At 41.9% G+C, this 20224-nt stretch overlaps 1 protein-coding gene across 5 annotated transcripts; it reads left to right on the plus strand.

Annotated features, from left to right (window-relative positions):
- Positions 1-40: 40 nt before the first annotated feature.
- Positions 41-20189, plus strand: PHF10 (PHD finger protein 10). 5 transcript variants are annotated; one of them, XM_061206926.1, is made up of 12 exons: positions 41-120; positions 4138-4244; positions 6721-6851; positions 7479-7562; positions 8453-8586; positions 8677-8826; positions 9436-9545; positions 11567-11720; positions 13623-13778; positions 18339-18447; positions 18711-18899; positions 20007-20189. In XM_061206926.1, exons 2-12 carry the CDS (start codon positions 4192-4194, stop codon positions 20090-20092), a joined length of 1356 nt encoding a protein of 451 aa, XP_061062909.1. In that variant the 5' UTR covers positions 41-120; positions 4138-4191; the 3' UTR covers positions 20093-20189. The 5 variants fall into 5 exon arrangements, with proteins under 5 accessions (XP_061062909.1, XP_061062906.1, XP_061062907.1 ...); XM_061206923.1 differs by lacking the exon at positions 41-120 and adding an exon at positions 1240-1349; XM_061206924.1 differs by lacking the exon at positions 41-120 and adding an exon at positions 1240-1349 and having other exon boundaries at positions 7485-7562.
- The last annotated feature ends 35 nt before the right edge of the window (positions 20190-20224 follow it).

The following is a 20224-nucleotide window of genomic DNA, read 5'->3' on the forward strand; positions in this document are numbered from 1 at the left end:
AGCATACTCCCCAAATGTTCCGCTGCGGAAGCGCTGTCCTCCCTCTCCGCATGCTCGCTCTCCCGTCTTGGGTGGGAGCTGCTGCAGCAGCTACATCCCAACAAAGTCGAACGTGAACTTGTAAGTTTTATGATTTCCGCACGCACTGAGGTGAATGTGGATAACTTTTCAAATGAAAGCAAGCTGAGGATGTCTTTGGAAAGTACACATTCCACGGCAGGTGGTTCAGGAGCCCCAGACAGCTCGAGGCCGCGAGCAGAGAACAAAGGCGGACGACGGGCAGCGACTGGGAACCGGGAACACCGGGAGATGAGGCAGGGCCCCCACAGCCCACCGCGACGAGGGAAGGAGGGTTGGGGAGGAGACCCCCGGGAGGGAGGGGACGCCCGGAAGGGAGAGGACCCCCGGGAGGGAGAGGATGGGGGTGAAGACTCCGGAAGGAGGAGGAGGAGGGGGCGGGGCGGCGAGGACCCCGGGAGGGAGGGGAGGGGAGAGGCGGGAGAGGGACCCCTGTAGGGGGAGGAAGGGGGCGGGGACCCTCAGGAAGGAGGGGGAGGGGGAGGGGAGAGGGAGGGGCGGGGAGCCCCGGGAGGGAGGGGGAGGGGACAGGGGCGCGGACACCTGGGAGGGAGGGGCGGGGAGGGACCCTCGGGATGGAGGGGGAGGGGGAGGGGCGGGGAGCCCCGGGCGGGGCGAGGTGGGAGGAGAGGGCTGACGTGTGAGGGGCTGGGCCGGGGGCGGCGGGGAGGGGGCGGCGGCGAGCGCGCCCAGGGCGGCGGGCCGGGGCGGGGCTGGGGGCTGAGGGGAGCGGCGGGAGGTGGGGCCGCGGAGCGCGCCGGGCTGCGGCGGCCGGTAGGCGGGGTAGCGGCGGGCTAGGGCCGCGCGGGGCCGAGGGCAGCGGCCGGGGGCCGGCGGCGGCAGCGGCAGCGGGCGCGGCGGGCGGCGGCGGCGGCCGAGGGAGCAGAGGGCCCCGCGGGCGCGCACGGCGGCGGGCTCGGCGGGCGGCGTCCTCGGCGGCGGCGGCGGCGGCGGCGGGCGGCGCGCTGGCGGCGGCCATGGCGGTGGCGGCGGCGCTGGCGGGCCGCGGGGCGCGTGGAGGCAGGGGCCGGCCCCCGGGCGGCGGGCGGGCGGAGGGGGCGGGGCCCGGGCGGCGGGCGGCCCGCGCGGCGGCGGCGGCGGCGGCGGCGGCGGCGGCGGCGGCGGCGGCGGCCGGGACGAGGCGGCGGCGGCGGCGGAGGCGGCGGCGCGGGGCGCTCGGGCTGATGGCGGCGGCGGGCGGCCCCGGGACTGCGCTGTCCCCGCGGCCGTGCGACAGCGACCCGGCCACCCCCGGAGCGCAGTCCCCGAAGGTGAGGAGCGGCGGACCGGCGGCGGCGCCTCGGGGCCGGGGCCGGGGGCCTGGGGGCGGCCCCGGGCCGGGGGCGGGGGTGGCGGCCGTGAGGGGGCGGCGGGGAGCCGGCGCCGGGCTGGCCCGTCCGGCCCACCGAGCCCTGGCACAGTCGCGGAGCCCCGCGCGGGTCCGGGGGCGAGTCGGCCTCGGTCCGAAGTCTTTTTGGCGGTTTCTGCGCCGAAGGAGCTTCTGAGCACGTCCCCCGGGGGACGTTCTGCTCCGCGTAGAAATAAAACTTTCCTCAGAAACGGAGAGAGTTTTCTTCACGTTAGTCTGGGATACTATGTATGTTTTTAAAAGCGCCTTCATTTGAGGAGTATCTTTCTGAAATATTTGAGCTCTTCCTGAAAAATAGAAATGTGTACAAGTGGAAAAACAAGCCAGCCAGTTAATGAACTTGGTTTGAGAACAAATAACCGTTCTGTTATTTTCAGGCTGACTTTTTTGTTTTCAAGTTTTGTAGTTTGCACTGTTTTAAGGAAGTAAAACGGACTTAGTGTTTTAAAGTCAGAGATGAGTGGAGAGGAATCGAGATGAGCGGTAGGATGTCGTGCATTAAAACATTTTGTTTTCAAGGTTAGTTTACTAGTTTGTGACAGAAGGTTGGAATGGAGCGATGATTCGTACAACCTCAGTATTTCAGTTGTAACTGAAAAGTTGGAATTGGAATGTGATGGGGACCGGAACCCCGAGGGCCCGTGTCTTCGTTGATCCGGGGTCAGCGTTGACATAGGGACGGTTCTTCGGTCACCTGGCGAGTCTGCCCCTGCCAGGAGCCCCTCCTGTGCGGTCCTCTGTGCACGAGGGCCCTCGGGTGCCCCGACCGGTGACAGCGGCCAGGCGGTGCGTCTCCGCACAGCTGTGCTCGTAGAACCTGAGGCTGGGCCTGCGAGCGGCGGGGGGCCGGGGCCCCCGAGTCCAGGCCCAGCTGGAGGAGCGTGTGTGCATCAAGTGTGGGACCCCCAGAAACGGGTTTAATCCCAAGGTGGGAGCCCCCTGTGACTCTGAAGTGCAGATAGCTGATATCGGAGATCTCGGCAGCCTTAAAGCTTAGGACTTCTGGGTCAAGATCGAGGTTGCAAGCAAAGTTCTTTCAACTTAATTGTATTCCATCATAATATTAGGAGGTATATTGCTGTTTGACCTCTCCGATGTTCACCTTATGTAATAGCACATTTGCCTAGAATTTGTAATAGTAAATTCAAACACTACTTGTGAAATTGTGGTTTCAGCTTTTCTGAGGACTTCGCATTTTTAATTTTTTGTCTCTTTTTGAGTGTCTAAATTTTTTAGCCAAGGGAAATGTGCTTAAATGGATATTAAAATCGTTAAAGTGCTCAGAAGCAAGTAAGATAGAAATGATACTCGAATGCTTATTGAATATGAAATGTTTCAATTGGGAGACTTACTGTTATGTGTAAGTTTTTGGAGAATGGATTTAGACTGTTCTCCGTCTCCTACCTGGTTGCTTTTCTTAATAGGAGTATACAGAGCTCTTCAATTGAATGCTTATTTTGTAAGAACTGAAAAGGAGAATATTCCCCGTTTTTTGCTATTTGGTAAAGAATCTGAGTAAATTCCTAACAGGTGGAGCCTTTTAACACTTTATAATCATATCATCATAATCATATTAACTAACTTTTACTGGGCACTTAATTGTTCACTAGGCCTTGCTCTAAGGGCTTCCCATGTATTAACTCATTTAATCCCTACATTAGCCAAGTATTGGAGGCAGTATTAGGGTCCCAGTTTTACAGATAAGGAGCTGATCACAGAGGATAACCACTCAGCCCGTGAAGGGCAGTGCCCAGTAAGATTCCAGGCAGTCCAGCTTTGGCATGCTTTACCAACATGCTTACTACCTCTGTATTCTTAGAACCGTGGTATTTAACAAAATTGTATTGTATTAGGAAGCTACGTTACCTTGATTTTTTTTTTAATCTGTTTTTTTAAGCCTTAACTAATATGTGATTAAATTAATTTCCTGACACTTGATAACATCATTCATTGCCTTAATGAAACGGTCTAACTTAACAGCCCTTCATATTGTCACGTAGTGGAAGATGTCGCTTAAAATTTTTTTTAAGCCTCTCCTTTTTGGGAGGTAGTGTGTGGTTTTATATAGATTGATGACTCTTATTAGGGTATATTTTTGCTAAATTTTGCAATGTAAGAAAAAAAATTAACAGGATTGATCATCTGTTTTTAGTCCTTTTGTGTCCTCTTTTCACAGGGATATAAGTACCTAAAATAACCAATTAGAATAGTCCAATAAACCAGCTATAAGTTGAGTTAAACACTGAATGAGCCGTACATTTTTATCCTAGCTAGGGTAGGAGGATTTGCTTTAATTTCAGAGTATTGCAGCAATTTTGTACATTTTTATCCTAGCTAGGGTAGGAGGATTTGCTTTAATTTCAGAGTATGGCAGCAATTTTGTGTGTTTCTCGAAAGCAGGAGGCATTTTAACCTCTTGGTAAGAAAGCGAAAGTAGATTTAGACTTACAAGTTTATTGAAAATTTTCTTACTTTGATTTGTATTGATTTGTATTAGTTATTAGTTTTTCCCAGGTCTTGCCCATTCCAAATTCTTGTCCCTCGTTAATTATAGTAGGAAGTTAACATTTGTATAATCCTTAGAAAGCCTTTAAGTTGAGCCTTTTAGCAAGTCTGGGAGGATACATAATTAATCTTTCCTTATTTATTATTCTTTGTCTTGTTATTTTTTGAATCTTTTAAATGTTTAGGATGATAATGAAGATAATTCAAATGATGGGACCCAACCGTCCAAAAGGAGGCGAATGGGCTCAGGAGATAGCTCTAGGAGCTGTGACGCTTCCAGCCAGGATCTTGGGTACTGTCATTTTATTGCTTAATAATGTTTTTTGTGGTGCGTGTCTTTCTCTGCATTAGCTCCCTGCTCCCCATCCCCCAGCCCTGGCAAAGGCAGTTATTAAAGATTGTAGAATGTTTTTATTGCGTTTTACAACGTGACGGCAAAGTTGCTTTTTGCTACTTAGTGCAATTCAAAAAAAAATTTTTTTATTGTGGTAAAATACACTTAAATTCACCATTTTAACTATTTTTAAGTGTATAATTCAGTGGCATAAATTACATTCACAGTGTTGTGTAACCATCACCACCATCCATTTACAAAACTTCTACGTAATAAAATTCCCATTTCGCGTATCCCCAGCCCCTGGCAGCCACCATTCTACTTTCTGTCATTATGAATTTGCCTATTCTAGGTACCTCATGTAAATGGAATCATACAGTGTTTGTCTTTTTGTGTCTGGCTTAATTTGGTTAGCATTTCTTCAAAGTTCATTCATATTGTAGCTTGTGCTAGAATTTCCTTCCTCTTTAAGGCTGAATTATACTCCATTGTTATACTCTTATGTTATGTTTATCTCTTTATCTGTTGATGGACATTTGGTTTGTTTCTACATTTTGGCTGGTGTGGATAATGCTGCCTTGAACATTGGTGTATAAATATATTTGTCCAGACTTCTTTGGGTATATACCTAGGAATGGAACAGGTGGGTCACATGGCAATTCGATGTCTAACTTTTTGAGGAGCTGCCAAACTGTTTTCCACAGTGGATGCACCATTTTATATTCCCACCAGCAATGTACAAAGTTTCTGGCTTCTTCATATCCTTACCAGCTTGTTATATTTCCTTTTTTTTTTTTTTTTTTTTTTTTTTGATAACAGCCATTCTAAAAGGTGTGAAGTGGAATCTTGCTGTGATTTTGATTTGAATTTCCATGATGACTAGTCAAATTGAGCGTCTTTTCATGTGCTTATTGGCCATTTGTATATCTTTGGAGAAATGTCTGTTTAAGTTTTCTGCCCATTTTTAAATTGTTTTTTTGTTGTTGTTGTTGAGACATTCTTGTCAGACATAGTGATTCGCAGATATTTTCTCCCATTCTGTGGGTTGACTTTTCACTCTGTTGATAGTGTCTTGATACACAAAATCTTTAATTTTGCTCAAGTCCAAATGATTTACTCTTTCTTTTGTTGCTCATGCTATGAATCCACTGCTCAGATTTAGCAGTGGATTCATATCTAGAATCCATTGCTAAATCTGAGATCATGAAGATTTACCCCTATGTTTTCTTCTAAGAGTTTTCTAGTTTTAGTTCTTACATTTAGGTCGTCGATCCATTTTTTAATTAATTTTTCTGTGTGATATGAGGTAAAGGTTCAATTTCATACTTTTGCATTTGGTTGTCCAAATTCCCAGCACCACTTTTGAGAAAACTGTTCTTCTGTCTGTTACTTTTAATTGGATAGATGCATAAAATGGTGTTATATTCTGCCTGTATCATCCACTGATGAAATTTAGAGGTTGAATTGGTCCAGGTCCAGACATCTGTGGTCTTTACTATTCAGGACTGGGGATTGATCCGCAGTGCACTGGGTATGTGGAGTCTATGTGGTTTATAGTTCAGTTTATTGAGAAATAGGTTTTTAGAGTTCTGCTTTCTCTGCTGTTTGTGACTCACTGAACAGAAGATGGGAAACAGAAGTTGATTATACCTTGGGTGCATGAAATAGTAGCTATGGGTGCTAAGCCCGTGAGAAAGAATTCAGAACTGTTATCACTACCCCGATTTGCAAAAGCTAAAAAACGTTGCCTTTGTTCCTGACAGTTGTGAGTCTTTGTTCTTTGTGATATGTGGAAAATGTTATTTCCAGTGTACGTTTTTTAAAAAAAATACATTTATTTTTGGCTGCGTTGGGTCTTCGTTGCTGTGTGTGGGCTTTCGCTAGTTGCAGTGAGCGGGGGCTACTCTTTGTTGCGGTGCGCGGGCTTCTCATTGCGGTGGCTTCTCGTTGCAGAGCATGGGCTCTAGGCATGCGGGCTTCAGTAGTTGCAGCACGTGGGCTCAGTAGTTGTGGCTCGTGGGCTCTAGAGTGCAGGCTCAGTTGTTGTGGCTCGTGGGCTTAGTTGTTCCACGGCATGTGGGAAGAGATCTTCCCGGACCAGGGATCGAACCCGTGTCCCCTGCATTGGCAGGCGGATTTTTATCCACTGCGCCACCAGGGAAGCCCTCCAGTGTACTTTTTTGCTTTGGTATTCCAGATGGTTGTTTCTTTTATCTCTACCTCCTTTGTAATTTCATTGATGCACATGAAATCATAAGAACTTCCTTGTATTACAAAATCATAGAAGACTGAGAATTTAAATAATTAAAATAGTTTTTCCAAATCCTTAAAATATATTCTCAAAAATGTTTAAAAATGAATATCCTTTAAAACAAAAATGATTAAAATTTTATAAAAGCTACATTTAAGGCATAATATGTATTTCTGTGCTTAGCTTTAGCTACTATCCAGCAGAAAATTTGATAGAGTACAAATGGCCACCTGATGAAACAGGAGAATACTATATGCTTCAAGAACAAGTCAGTGAATATTTGGGTGTGACCTCCTTTAAACGGAAATATCCAGGTATTAAGTCTTAGTTTATATAACAGATTAAATCTAACTTTTAACTAATAGTAATTCTTTTTGATAGGTTGTCAAGTTCTGAATATTTGAGTACGGATTATTTATAACGTGTTTTATATTCTTCTGCTTGCTGATTTTTATTTGCAGCTTTCATTCATTCAGCATCTCTCTCTTATGCCTTGTAAACTGATTTGCAAGTAAAATGAGGAAGATGAATTTCCTGGAAAAGCTTTAGGGAGAAATCATTTTGTAGCCACATGAATGAACTAAGGGTTTTGTTTCTTGACTGTTTGTTGCTCCTTGGCCTTAGGGACGGAGGTAGCTACATCAGCTATATCTGAACTTGGGAGAGGCTGTGTTTCGTCAGCTAGTTTAATACAGTTATTTGTCTTATCTTCTGGCTTTGGATTACTCTGTTTTCAGTTTTATTTTAACTTTCATTTTTTTAATTTGTAAGCTTTTTTGTGTAGTTCTTTAATAATATTTGGAATATGTAACGGAGTACTTTTTTAAATCCATGAAGATTTTAACTTTAAACATTTTTTTAAAGTTTTTTAAGCTTTTAAGAGTTTTACAAATGCAAAAGACTATTTTTGATAGTCTTTTATTCTTTTTTTTTTTTTGGAGATTTAGAGCGACGAGATTTGTCTCATAAGGAGAAACTGTACCTGAGAGAGCTAAATGTCATTACAGAAACACAGTGCACTCTAGGTAATGAACATTAATGAGGCGATACCGGATGAGTATTTATTTTCTTTCCCAAAATATTTTACAAAATTAATAAATAGATTGAATTATTTAAATGCTAAACTGTTAACTTCATTTTTGATTATTGTTAAAATACAAAAGAGAATGATGTTTTATAACAATATCATTTTCTAATAACTTTAACAGAAGTGTCAAAGTGTGTGTATGTTTTGTGTGAAAAATTTGTACAGTACTTTTTAAAAGTATTAGTCCTTGTCTCTTAAAAGGCAAATTTTGCTCAATTTTTAGTTATGTATAGTTATCTCCCTGCTTTATTTGTAATTTTCCCTTCATAAATATATTAAGGCAACTTTTTAATATAAAACCATGGGAGTTCATCTCAGCAGTTGGTGTAATCTGATACCATGAGTTTCGAAAATTGCCTGTGTGACTTATATGTGTGTGTGCTGATGCTTTTGGTGAAATTTGAATTGGCTCTGTAATATTTCTAGTGTATCGAATTTGAAGACTAAGAACTGAAGTATATTGAAAAAGTCTTTTTCTCATCTAGTATCCCATGTTGATTGCCAGTGGTTAGTGTGCATCATTATTTAGCAGTTGTTTCTAGTAAAGGGATATATGTTTATATATAGTACATAGAATCTTAAAAAAGTTTTGGTTGAAAAATTGATTTATTTGCCTTTGCAACTTTGGTAATCTATTTCTTTTTAATTCTTTGACTTTGTATTATGAATATTATTTTTTATTATTTTTGAATGTATTAAACTATTTTGCTTTGACTATTGGAAAACTTCTTAAATGTAGAGTAGTTTGAAGGAAAAGCAAATTTTGAAAAATGGTATGTTCACTTAGCCTTGAAAAAGCGTCTCTACCTTTTCTTCGGTCTGAAATAGGCTTAACGGCACTGCGCAGCGATGAGGTAATTGATTTAATGATAAAAGAATATCCGGCCAAACACGCTGAATATTCTGTCATTCTTCAAGAAAAAGAACGCCAGCGGATTACAGACCACTATAAAGAATATTCTGTGAGTATCTAGGCGACCACCGTCCTGGTTTGGGGGAATGACGTTTTATGAAGTTAGATGTGACTTCCAACTGTAAGATTTCTGTTTCAGCAATTGCAACAACAGAATACTCAGAAAGTTGAAGCCAGCAAAGTGCCTGAGTACATTAAGAAAGCTGCCAAAAAAGCAGCTGAATTTAACAGCAACTTAAACCGGGAACGTATGGAAGAAAGAAGAGCTTATTTTGACTTACAGACACATGTAGGAACTCTTACATTTATTAATCCCTGAACCTCGCTAATTGCTTGTTACCGTAGGCTACTGAACACCTTTACCGTAATGTTTTGTACTAGCAGTATGTCCTTTTCTTCCCCAGAACCGAAGCTGTTGTTTTTAATGTGCCTGATACTATTTGCTTCACTTCTCTGCCTGTGTGTAATGTGTCTTTTGCTTTTTGGTTGGCATGCTACTGAAGGAGTCTGGTAGCTGCGTAGCATCCTTGTGTGTCCCAGGGGCGGGTATCAGAGATTTCCATAGTAGTTCATGTACTTCTCACCCTTACCACACGAGGTTAAAACCTACTGTTTCCGTTTCATAGATGAGGAAGTTGAGCTCCAGAGGTTTTATAAGCAGCCCTTAAGTGGTGAGCAGACACACTGCCTTTCCTCAGAAATGATGGCCATGGTAAACAGCCAGACAAACTCACTAGAACTAGGAATACCAACCCCCTTAGGTCATAGCTCCTAATGTCTCTTACATTTTTAGCTTTTGGGGGGAGAAACACAGTAGAGAGCAAGAGGGGACTGTTTTCCTAAAGCCTTGATTCTTCGCCTGGAATCGGGCGTGTCTTTCTCTTTGTGTTTAAACCAGGTTATCCAGGTGCCTCAAGGGAAGTACAAAGTGTTGCCGACAGAGAGAACCAAGGTCAGTTCTTACCCAGTGGCCCTCATCCCTGGACAGTTCCAGGAATATTACAAAAGGTACTTAGTTGTTTTTTTTTTTTTTTTTTTACCATTAGTATCAGTGTTGGTGAGGGACTTCAAAGCCTTGTGTTTGTCTTCTAGAAGTTTTTAGCTCTATAAGCATCACCATAAGATGTATAAGATTTGTGTCAGTCTTTTTCTGTCTACTGTGGTTCTGTGGTGAAGAATGCTCTTTACAGAACTTGAACATCTGCTGACAAAGCCTGGGGTGCCATCTCACTGCCCACCTGTTTGTGTTTCTGTGGACAGGCGCCAGGGGTTCTCCAGACCTCCATCCTTAAAGTATGGTCCATGGCCCAGCATCGCTGGTGTCACCTGGAAGCTTACTGGAAATGCAGAGTCTCAAGCACGCCCCCAGACCTTCTGCCTGGGCGTCTGCATTTTCACAGGTGCAGAGGGCGTGAAGGAGGGCACAGAGTGGCTGTGGGGAGGCATGGCCGCCTGGGAGCTCCTGCTACTCTGGCCTGGCCACTGCTTCCGTTCCTGTAGCAAGAACGCTGCTTGTCGCTCCTTTCCAACCTGGATGTAACTGAAAACAGGGCCCACAGCGTCACTTGTGTCAAAATCTCAGCTTTTACTTCATAAAAAACCTTATGCTTTCTAGGATAGAGAATATTCTTTAGACAGTAGTATTTAAAATAGACTATACGGGCTTCCGTGGTGGCGCAGTGCTTAAGAATCCGCCTGCCAGTGCAGGGGACACGGGTTCGAGCCCTGGTCCTGGGAGATCCCACATGCCTTGGAGCAGCTAAGCCCATGCACCACAACTACTGAGCCTGCGCTCTAGAGCCCAAGAGCCACAACTACTGAGCCCGCGTGCTACGACTACTGAAGCCCGCATGCCTAGAGCCCATGCTCCACAACAAGAGAAGCCACAGCAATGAGAAGCCCGCGCACCTCAACCAAGAGTAGCCCCCGCTCGCCACAACTAGAGAAAGCCCGTGCGCAGCAACGAAGACCCAACACAGCCAAAATAAATAAATAAATAAATAAAATTTAAAAAATAAAATAAAATAGACTATACAATCATACTATTTGAAAGTCAGATTTAAATCATGGGTCAGCAAATTTTCATTTTCTCACTTTGGGCAAAGCACGTTATTGAGTGATAGGCCTGGGTCCCAACCCCTGTGCTTTTTGGTGTGACGTCTTAGGTGAGCGGGATGCTGACCCAGTGTCCGCTCGCTACTGAGGTTCCGAGATCGTAGCCGCCCGGTGCGATCCTGTGGGGACGGCTTGGACGGCATCAGCGGGCCATGTGCTGACTGACCTGGGGAAGGGGTTGCTGATCCCTAGTTTCAGATAAAAGAGATGATTACATTTGTTAGAATACATGCTTCACAAATTGGTTTAAAATAATTTGTTACTGGAAATTTTGTTTCTTAAATAGTATCTTGTACCGTGCACCGCTGTGACTTACCTGTGTTAATTTATTTGATGCTCATGTTCGCTCTGTGAGGTGGACTTGTTATCATACCTGCTGTACAGGTGAAGCAGCAGCAGCGCACAGGCAGTGAGGACTCAGGCAGGTGGGAGGGGGAGGTGCTCAGGCAGGGTTCTGTATGGCCACAGTTCCGTCCTTGTCTCCTGACATTTTTTGCGGGGGGAGGGTGTTGAGGGTAAAGGAGAGAGGCATAATCTTTTGATAACAAGAATCAAATATATATTTTATACTCTTAGACTGGTGAAAAAATGTTTAGGCTTTTTTTTATTCCTTGTCCCTATTTGAGTACCAAAATGAAAAAATTATTTATTGCCTTTAATCATTTTTCAAAAGTATTTGCGGTTAATATTAAGGCTATTATCGTAGTTCAAAATTAGTCTATATATATTTAACAGTAAAGGAAAACTGGGGACTTCCCTGGCAGTCCAGTGGTTAAGACTCCGAGCTCCCACTGCAGGGGGCACGGGCACGGGATGGAACCAGTTCCATCCCTGGTTGGGGAACTAAGATCCCGCAAGCCGTGCGGCACAGCCAAAAATAAAAAGGAAAACTGAAAATCCTCTCTGAACTATAGGTACTCGCCAGATGAACTGCGGTATTTGCCATTAAACACAGCGCTTTACGAGCCCCCCCTGGATCCTGAGCTCCCTGCTCTCGATAGCGATGGTGATTCAGATGATGCCGAAGATGGTCGAGGTGATGAGAAACGGAAGAATAAAGGCACTTCGGTGAGAACGTTTATCTTCAGTAGGGGGTGTCTCCTTTTCCTTTGAATTTTTGCTGATTGCTTTCCTGGAGTGTTAAATTGAACTTGTATCACTACCCTCTTTTTGAAAAAAGGACAGTTGCATATAAGTTCCAGAAAGCTTCCATCAGGAAAAGTTATTGATTGTGTGTGTTGATACGGACTATCTGTGTGTGGACTTTGGTAAGTTTTATCCTTAAAGTTGCCCCTTTGTGGTTTTCACAAGCAGGTTAGGCAGGGTACTAGACATTGGTTTACAATCTTATGCTTAACCATCTTGGGTTAGGGGGATCACATTAACTTGTGTTCCTGTTGCTTAATTAATAGTCTTCGGCCTCTTCTAGGATAATGTTAAGATTACCAACATGTGCTGTTAGTTAGGTTTTCCTGCATGACTTTTTTTTTTTGTAGCAAAATGCAATTGCAGGACAGTGGGGAAGTTGGTGTGCTCTGTGGAACTGAAGGAGAACAAAGAAGACAGTAGTCAGGGGTTTGATTTTTATTTAGCATGGCATATTAAGCAGCTGGCCGTTTTATACCTTTCTAGCCGACCTGAACCTGGGGTTGTGTTAGCATTAATGGGCACTACACTTTGTCACTAACAGCTTCTAAAACATATTTAGTGATACATGTCGCATAAAGTAAGATGCTCTTCAGATACTAAAGTGATGATGCTGCTTTTCTTCCGTCACGTTGGTACAGGGGTGCGGTGTTGTGACGAGGGTGTGATGAAGTCGACTTTCTCCTACACTGCTAGTGGGAGTGTCGGTTAATACAGCTTTTTGGGAAAGCGTTTTCACAGTCTGTACCAAGATTTTTAACTTCCATGGAATTTGACTTGGCAAATACACTAATAGAATTTATCCGAAGAACCTGATCAGATGGTAACAAAATTTAATTAGGAAAAAATGTCCATTGGAGTGTTATTTTCTATAGCAGAAATTAGAAATATCATGTCCACAGTGGGTTATATATTACATTTACATGGTAGAAATGTGGTTGAAAGAATATTTAATGATGTGATGAAATGCACGTAACACTTAAAAATATTAAAACGCAGATGCACACACACATACAGTGTAATTCAGCTTTGTGTTTGTGTTTTAAAAAATGAGGGCACACATGTAGGTAGGATGTGTGTGTGTTAGTGTGTGAATCTGGGTATCTGTACAAACACGTAACTAGAAAAGAGATACATCACGTTCCCAGGCATTGTCTCAGGATGTTTACCAGGGTGGTTATGGATAACCTGATCTTTTCTTTTATAATTTTCATAATTTATATGAACATAACATTTTTCTTCTAATTAGAAAATTTTAAATTAAAAAATGAAGAATTAAGTGATTATTGAACTCCTAAACTTTGAACGTGTACAATATGTCTGATACGGTTGTAAATACTTGACGATATTGGCCCTCTGCCTAGTTTAACATTAGGAAGTTACAGGTGTGGGCTTGCAGAACTTCTTTAATAACCTTTATTGCTCAGTAAAAATACCCACACTTAGTTAAAGCAGTTTCTTTTTTAAAGAATAGTTTTGTGTGAAACAAATATGCTCCCTTGTGACATGGTAAAATGGTGTTGAAGCTGTGTCGTGTAATAATAGCTGAAGTAGATAATTCTGGACTGTTGACTGAGGTCAGAAAACAAAGTCGATTAAGGTGCTTGCTGATATAAATGGAACTAGCTATAATGTATTTATAAGATGGATAAATGATTCTTACCATGACTTCTTTTAGTCTCACACTGGAAAATGTTTTCTTAGGTTAGAATTATCTTTTTAGTTTTGAATTGATGGAACTTTAAAGCTTTTCTTGGATATATGCTGTAGTTTTCGAATCTGCATGAGTTCCAAGGAACCTCTGTTTGTGCCTTTGACTTGCAGGACAGCTCCTCTGGCAACGTGTCTGAGGGGGAAGGCCTTCCCGAAGGCCAGGAGGAGCCTCTGCAGGGAAGACAGAGGTCCAGGGACAAGGCTGCTCCTCCACGAAGAGATGCTTCCAAACGTTCTGTACTGTCCAAGTCAGTTCCTGGGTACAAGGTAGAAGAAAAAAGCCCCTGACTCAGCTTCCTTCCTGACCAGCCTCTCTCCCTGAAATATTTTAACTTTGAATTGCAAAGTTGTGGAGCTCCTGCCTGCTGCACTTCACTAGCTGTTCTTCTGTGGTGTGTGCCCTCTGTCAGCCTCCTTCCTTTTTGCTTTATTTTCCTGGTGGCTTTTCTATCACTTTGGCTATGGTTTAGCTTCTGTTTTCTGTATATGTACAATTGATGAGAGAATCTTTTTTTGTTCTTTTAAATAATAACCAGGCAAGTATGGGTTTTTAAGGAGTGAGCTAATAGGCAGAACTTTATACTTGTTTCCTCAGAGTGAAAAGCATCATGGTCTGACACTGAAAGCGCCCTGGTACTGGTGAAGCTGGGCCCGCTGAGCCATGCAGTGGGGAGGGAGCCCCTTAGGCCAGGCTGCATTTCTGCAGTGCCTTTCACTAAGAGCCATCTGGGTTCAGTCTAGGAACTCTTCGGTCCACTCACTGGCCACGTTCAGCTAACCCTCTGGTGGAGAACAGTAAAACTGGTCTACGTTGTGGTGGCTTTCAGCCTAACCTTGGCAGGTAGCCTGTGCAGTTCTGTGACAAGGATTCACACATTATCTGGCAGGTGATTTGGCTTAGATGCACTTGTTAACTTTTTGATCCGGTTATTCTCAGAGCCAGGTAGCATGCTGTCAGCAATTGGGTTATTTTTATCATTTCCTCCTGCCGTCTGCCCCTTCCCCTTCAGAGGGTCGGGTGAGAGATGAGTAGCCTTATTCATATATGGGGATTTAAGAGTATCATAAAAGGAGTAGAATTAGCTGCAAGTTTTATGTTTTGAATGGTAACAGTAAAATATACAGTTTTCAGTCTGGTATGTATCAGTGTGCTTGTTAGGTGGTTACGAAGGTGTTTTGAAGGAGCATTTTAGAGTAAGTTGATCAAACAGTTTTGCTGAGCGGAGTTGCTGAACACTTGTGTACGTCAGGTCAGGGCTGTGGTGTATAATCCAGAAGCACAGGTTCAAGTGGGCGCTGGCCAGTGTCCCTTCAGCCTAAGCAGAGCCCTTCTAACAGTCCATTGCCTTTCTTTTCCTGAAGTAAAAAAGCAACTTAACAAATTAGCATATTCCATATTTAATTAGAAAATGCCTTTATGTCATCAGCTTTCAAGTATATATCTTTTCAGCCCAGCTTCATTCAGCAAGGACGGCTGCACTAGGCTGCAGCCATGTGATTTTTGTCCTTGTTCTACATACATAGCTTATCTAATTTTTTTAAACGAAAGATTTAAATTAATGCTTAATAATTGAGAGCGAATGAACTCCAGAGACTACGTTTTGGAAAGGTAGCCTGCTGTGTGTGCTAAAGAGCGCGCTGCTGCTCCGAGAGGAGCTTGGAATGGGCGTTGCAGCTCAAAGCACGCTGTCGGCGCTACACAGACCTTTCAGAAAGTAAGCCTGGATTAATCATGGGTTAGAAAAGAAAGAATACTGAAACAGGTGTTTAGAGGCTGAAAATGAAGAACTACTCAATGCTATCATTGATTTAAGGTAGAAGAAATAAATTGATTAACCTAAATTGGTAGTACTCAAGGGAGTGATATGCAGAATGCACATTTTATAACCTTCTGTGAACATTCTTACTACCTAAAAATGTTACAGTTATTTCAAAGTTTGGAACAGCCAGTATCTAGACAATACATTAATGTGAACATGTTTATTAAAAGTTAACCTCTCTATGAAAAGTATTAATAAGCCAAGATGTGCCTAAATATTAGGGTACTTTAAGCTGAAGATCATATATATAAATATGTTTTAAAATATGGGAGTTAAGAAAAATTATAACGTATTTGATGTCTTGCTTAGTAAGATTCACTAGTGCTTGCCCTTAATTTGTAGAACAGTATTGTTTAGGTTACATTAACCTGAAATTAAAGCATAATTATTAGGATTCAGGCCTATGTTAAAAGTATATAATTAAAATCTATACTATATTAGTGCTAACATGAAAATCTCACTATCTTTGGTTGTTTTTCAAGCAAGAAAATAAGTGTATTGTGAGCCTTTTATTTGAGATGCTGAGAACCCTTAGGGAGATCATTTTAATTTTCTTGTCAGTAGTGAAATTTTGATGATGTGCTGTTACGAAGTAGGACTGTCTCCATCAGACATGTATGGAGGGTTCCGTTCATTAACCTTCAGAGAGTTCCATACACTGTTCCCTTCCTCCATCACCACTGCAAAGCCCGAGAGACAAGCTTCCCAACCAGCGATTGGTACCTGACGTGTACAGTCCTGGATGTGAGCAGTGTGGCTTCTGAGAGAGCTCAGAGTACTTGAGTGAACAAACTATTTTTTTATATTGAGCTGTGGCATCATCATAGAAAATGCTGCAAAGCTCTATCTCTCTCTCTGTCTCTCTCCCTCCCTCTCCACCCGTCTCTCCCTCTTTTCATCAAGATGAAGACTATTGGGTAAGAAAAATTTTAAGTGGTTTAACAAAACATTATGATTTTAAGCTTAGAAGTAAACCTAGAATTTTCTTGGTATCCCTTTTATCGTAGGTGTTCAATGTATATTTTAATGATTGTAGAACTTGAACTGCTCTAGAATGTGAATGACTAGCTTTGTGTAGAATGTGAATTAGTCATTAGCTTTGTGTTTTATTCCTTTTGATTTTTTGTAAAGGATCTCCTATGAGGAGTTCTTGATTTAGATTTTAATATTGTGTGGTTACTTCCTTGACTTTACTGAAAAATATTAAAGTACTTAGTATGCCAGTATCTAACTTGAACTATAAGTATTAAATAAGTGTATCTTTTACATTTAGTGCAGGTACCATAACCAAAAGATATTTCTTTTTTTGGTGGATTGAGAGGTAGCTTTCTGCTGTATATTATGGCAGTTACAGATTTGATCATAACTGAACCAGAATTTGGATCATAGAAGTGCACTTCCTAGCTATTTTTTATTTAGGTATAAGAAAACACAACGAGAACCTTTTATGCTTAGAATGTAGCAGTAACAACAGAGGGTAACTACACTGCAAGACTTAAGAGGTTTGAGCATGTGACACTATCCTTTTGTTGGGGAGCAGGGTATAAAGATATACAGGAGATGTAGAATAGTCAACAGTAAAGTTTTATATGTATGTTTTAACTTCCATGATATTTATTATTTTGTAGAGACATTTGTGATTGTTTAGAGTTATTGTTTTTATTATATTTATGTATAAGGTTGACTTTTTTTTTAAATAAATAAGCCAAAAATTATTTTTGAATGCCTCTGTCATCTTTTGTAGAGAAAGATAATTTAAAAAATAAAAAAAACCCTAAAGAATTAAGAACAAATTGTTTAGGCTGTGCAGGTTTTGAAGGTGGCAGTGAGACATTTCAAAGCTGGAATAATACAGTATGCAAAGTTGGAATTTCGTTTAGGCTCCTCTTTTTGTTCAGTAACTTAGGAAAGGGAAACATAAGATGCATTTGGCTGGGTTGTATTAAACAGAAATACAATAGTTCTATTTAAAATACTTTTTCTCCCAGTTTTTATATAAATGAACAAATGAATGAGTGAATGAACATGCCCCCGGCCCCCATTTCCTACTTGGCCCCGGCTTGCTCTCCTTTCCTACCACTGCTCCACGTTCATGTGGAGCCAGTGAACATCATGTTACTACCGTCAAGGCTGTGATGTTCCAATGTCCCCTTTCCCCTCCCAATTTCAGGTGTAGTGAACCTTCTTCTTTGTTCTTTTCCATGGGTTGCCAAGTGTTTTCTTAAAGCCCGGATGCCTTCATTGGATAGTGCCTGTTTTTAATCTGAGAAATGAATGGTACTTAAAACATAGGGTGTCTGCATATTTTAAAGTGATAATTTCATATTTTGCCCATCTGAGAACTACTTTTGTCTTTCATGTTTTGTATGTCATAGTGAATGCTTTTTCTCTTAAATATAGGCTCTTTTATTAATGTATTAGATATGCAAAGGGAATAATCACACAACTCGGATTCCCACAAACCTTTTTTGCACATGACAATGTATGCTGAGACATCTTTCAATTAAAAATGTTAAAACATTGATTTTGTAACTTAGATTTTATAGATCTAGTTTCGCAACTTTGGAGAATATCAGGTTTTAAACAAAATGAGCATATAAGCTGCTTACAATGGAGTCTTCTCTTTGGGAACAAGCCTAAAACTTCCATGTAATGGTCACTCAGTACTTGGATTTTTCTCTTTCAGTTAATAGTGCAGTTTGACAATGTATTAGTCTTCCCTTCCAGTTCATTATACAGATCTTACTGGGCATGTAGGGAGTGTAGAATGCTATATCTAATCCTAACATGAGATCACGCCATTGACAAAATTTAAAAATGAAATCTAAGGCTTTAGTCGGTAGGCTGTTGTATGTTGAAGGCAGATTCATGTCAGGTTATGTCCTTCAAAAAGGTCCTCATTAGCAAGTTAACCAGAAGTAAAGATAAGGCAATACAGTGATAATTCCTTTTGAACCCCCGGTAAGTTCTTCTGGCATGAATTTATAGCCCTCTTCTACCCTTCCAGCCAAAGGTCATTCCAAATGCTCTATGTGGAATTTGTCTGAAGGGTAAGGAGTCCAACAAGAAAGGGAAGGCTGAATCACTTATACACTGCTCCCAGTGTGATAACAGTGGTAAGTATTGACATGTCTTCACATTTTAACCACCCTATTTGTTGCTTCGAAAACTAGGATTCTTAGTTGTCAGCTAGACTTGAACCAAAGAATCATCAAATACATGAAGTCCATGTATTTTTTTCAACTTTGTGTTTTCATTCCTCTTTGGCAGTTAAACATTGTAGCCATTCTTGAGATGTCCAAGCAAACTAGCATTTTATTATGCCATATTAAGTTAAAAATTCTTGTGTGAAATACAACTAATACTGGTTTTGGTTTAGGCCATCCTTCTTGCCTGGACATGACCATGGAGCTTGTTTCTATGATTAAGACCTACCCATGGCAGTGTATGGAGTGTAAGACTTGCATTATATGTGGACAACCCCACCATGAAGAAGAAATGATGTTCTGTGATGTGTGTGACAGAGGTTATCATACTTTTTGTGTGGGCCTTGGTGCTATTCCATCAGGTAAAGATTAAAAAAGAAGGAATGTTATCTTTGAGTGAAGGGACTCTTCCCAGCATTTTTTTTTTTTTTTTTTTTTTTTTTTTTTGAGGCTGCATAAACACCATAATCACATGAAGGGCCTGGAGATCCTTCTATTCACAAGAAGTGACCAAAGCTGTGATCATGTCCACCTGTTTTTCATCCCTAGACAAGCTGACTAAAGGACAAGTGAGATATCAGACTGCCGATAAGTTTTGGAAGTAGAGCTCGGTGTATATAGATTGAGCCAGTGTTCTACTGAAATAGCTAAAGGAGTGGCATCAATGTTTCAAAGCCTTGATTTTATACGTCATTCAGAAACTTAACAAAATGACTGCTATGCCTTTATACATATTAAACCAGATTTTTGTAAATTGAGGCAGCATAACAATTCCAGATAACTTCAGAATGAACACAGAATCAAAGAATAAATCACAGTAATCGGACTAAAACATTACACACATAATTGTGTAATTTTAGAACTTATTTGCATGGTTGACACTGTCTAATACTTTATAAACTATATGCCTAGGTTTCCTGGGACTTGTTGAGATGCAAGCAACTTAATTATTCAGAGTTGTTTAGTGATTGACATCAAGGATGTTGTAGAGCTCATCATAATGCTGTCAGATACCTGACACACTTTACAGTGCTGTGTGAGCGCAGCACACCAGCACTTGAGAGGATGCCGGGAGCGCACAGCTGCCGCTGAGCAGCACAGAAGGCTGAAAATAAGCGAAAGTCAGTAACAGGTTTTATATTGGGATTTGTACGCTTGAACTCTTAGAGTATGATAGTGTTTGAATTTCAGAAAGGATTTTAACTGTTTAAAAGGTCCCTACCATTATTTAGTTCCTCCCATGACCCCTTCCCTCCCCCTGTGCATTTCACAGGGCATTGATGACACTGATTACCTTAAGCGAAGTTTGCATTTTTCTCCTTAAATTAAGGAACTCAGTGCCCCATCCCACCAGAAATCCAGTGAGGATTATCAATAGCCATTGCTAAGGAAGGAGAGCTAACTGGGTTTAAAATTCAGTCCTAAAAAGTTAAATTTCATTCTGTATTAACTAACAATTTTTCTCCTAGGTCGCTGGATTTGTGACTGTTGTCAGCAAGCCCCCCCAACACCCAGGAAAGTGGGCAGAAGGGGGAAAAACAGCAAAGAGGGATAGTTTTTGACCCCAATACTGTAATGTGCATTTAAATGAAGTATTTGGTGCCAATTTACAACATTCTCATTTTTACGCCAATAAAAGATTTCTGAAACTACGTGCTTAAAATCTGCAAGTTCATTCATTTTGTTA

The sequence above is a fragment of the Eubalaena glacialis genome, chromosome 12 (genome assembly GCF_028564815.1).
Source record: "Eubalaena glacialis isolate mEubGla1 chromosome 12, mEubGla1.1.hap2.+ XY, whole genome shotgun sequence".
Lineage (NCBI taxonomy): Eukaryota > Metazoa > Chordata > Mammalia > Artiodactyla > Balaenidae > Eubalaena > Eubalaena glacialis.

Bases quoted from the DNA above. Each gene is read 5' to 3' on its own strand.
- PHF10 (XM_061206923.1), top strand. From the start codon at position 1,263: ATGGCGGCGGCGGGCGGCCCCGGGACTGCGCTGTCCCCGCGGCCGTGC. The intron at 6,852-7,478 runs GTATTAAGTCTT...TTTTTTTTGGAG, and splicing joins CTTTAAACGGAAATATCCAG to ATTTAGAGCGACGAGATTTG. The intron at 11,721-13,622 runs GTGAGAACGTTT...TTTGACTTGCAG, and splicing joins GGAAGAATAAAGGCACTTCG to GACAGCTCCTCTGGCAACGT.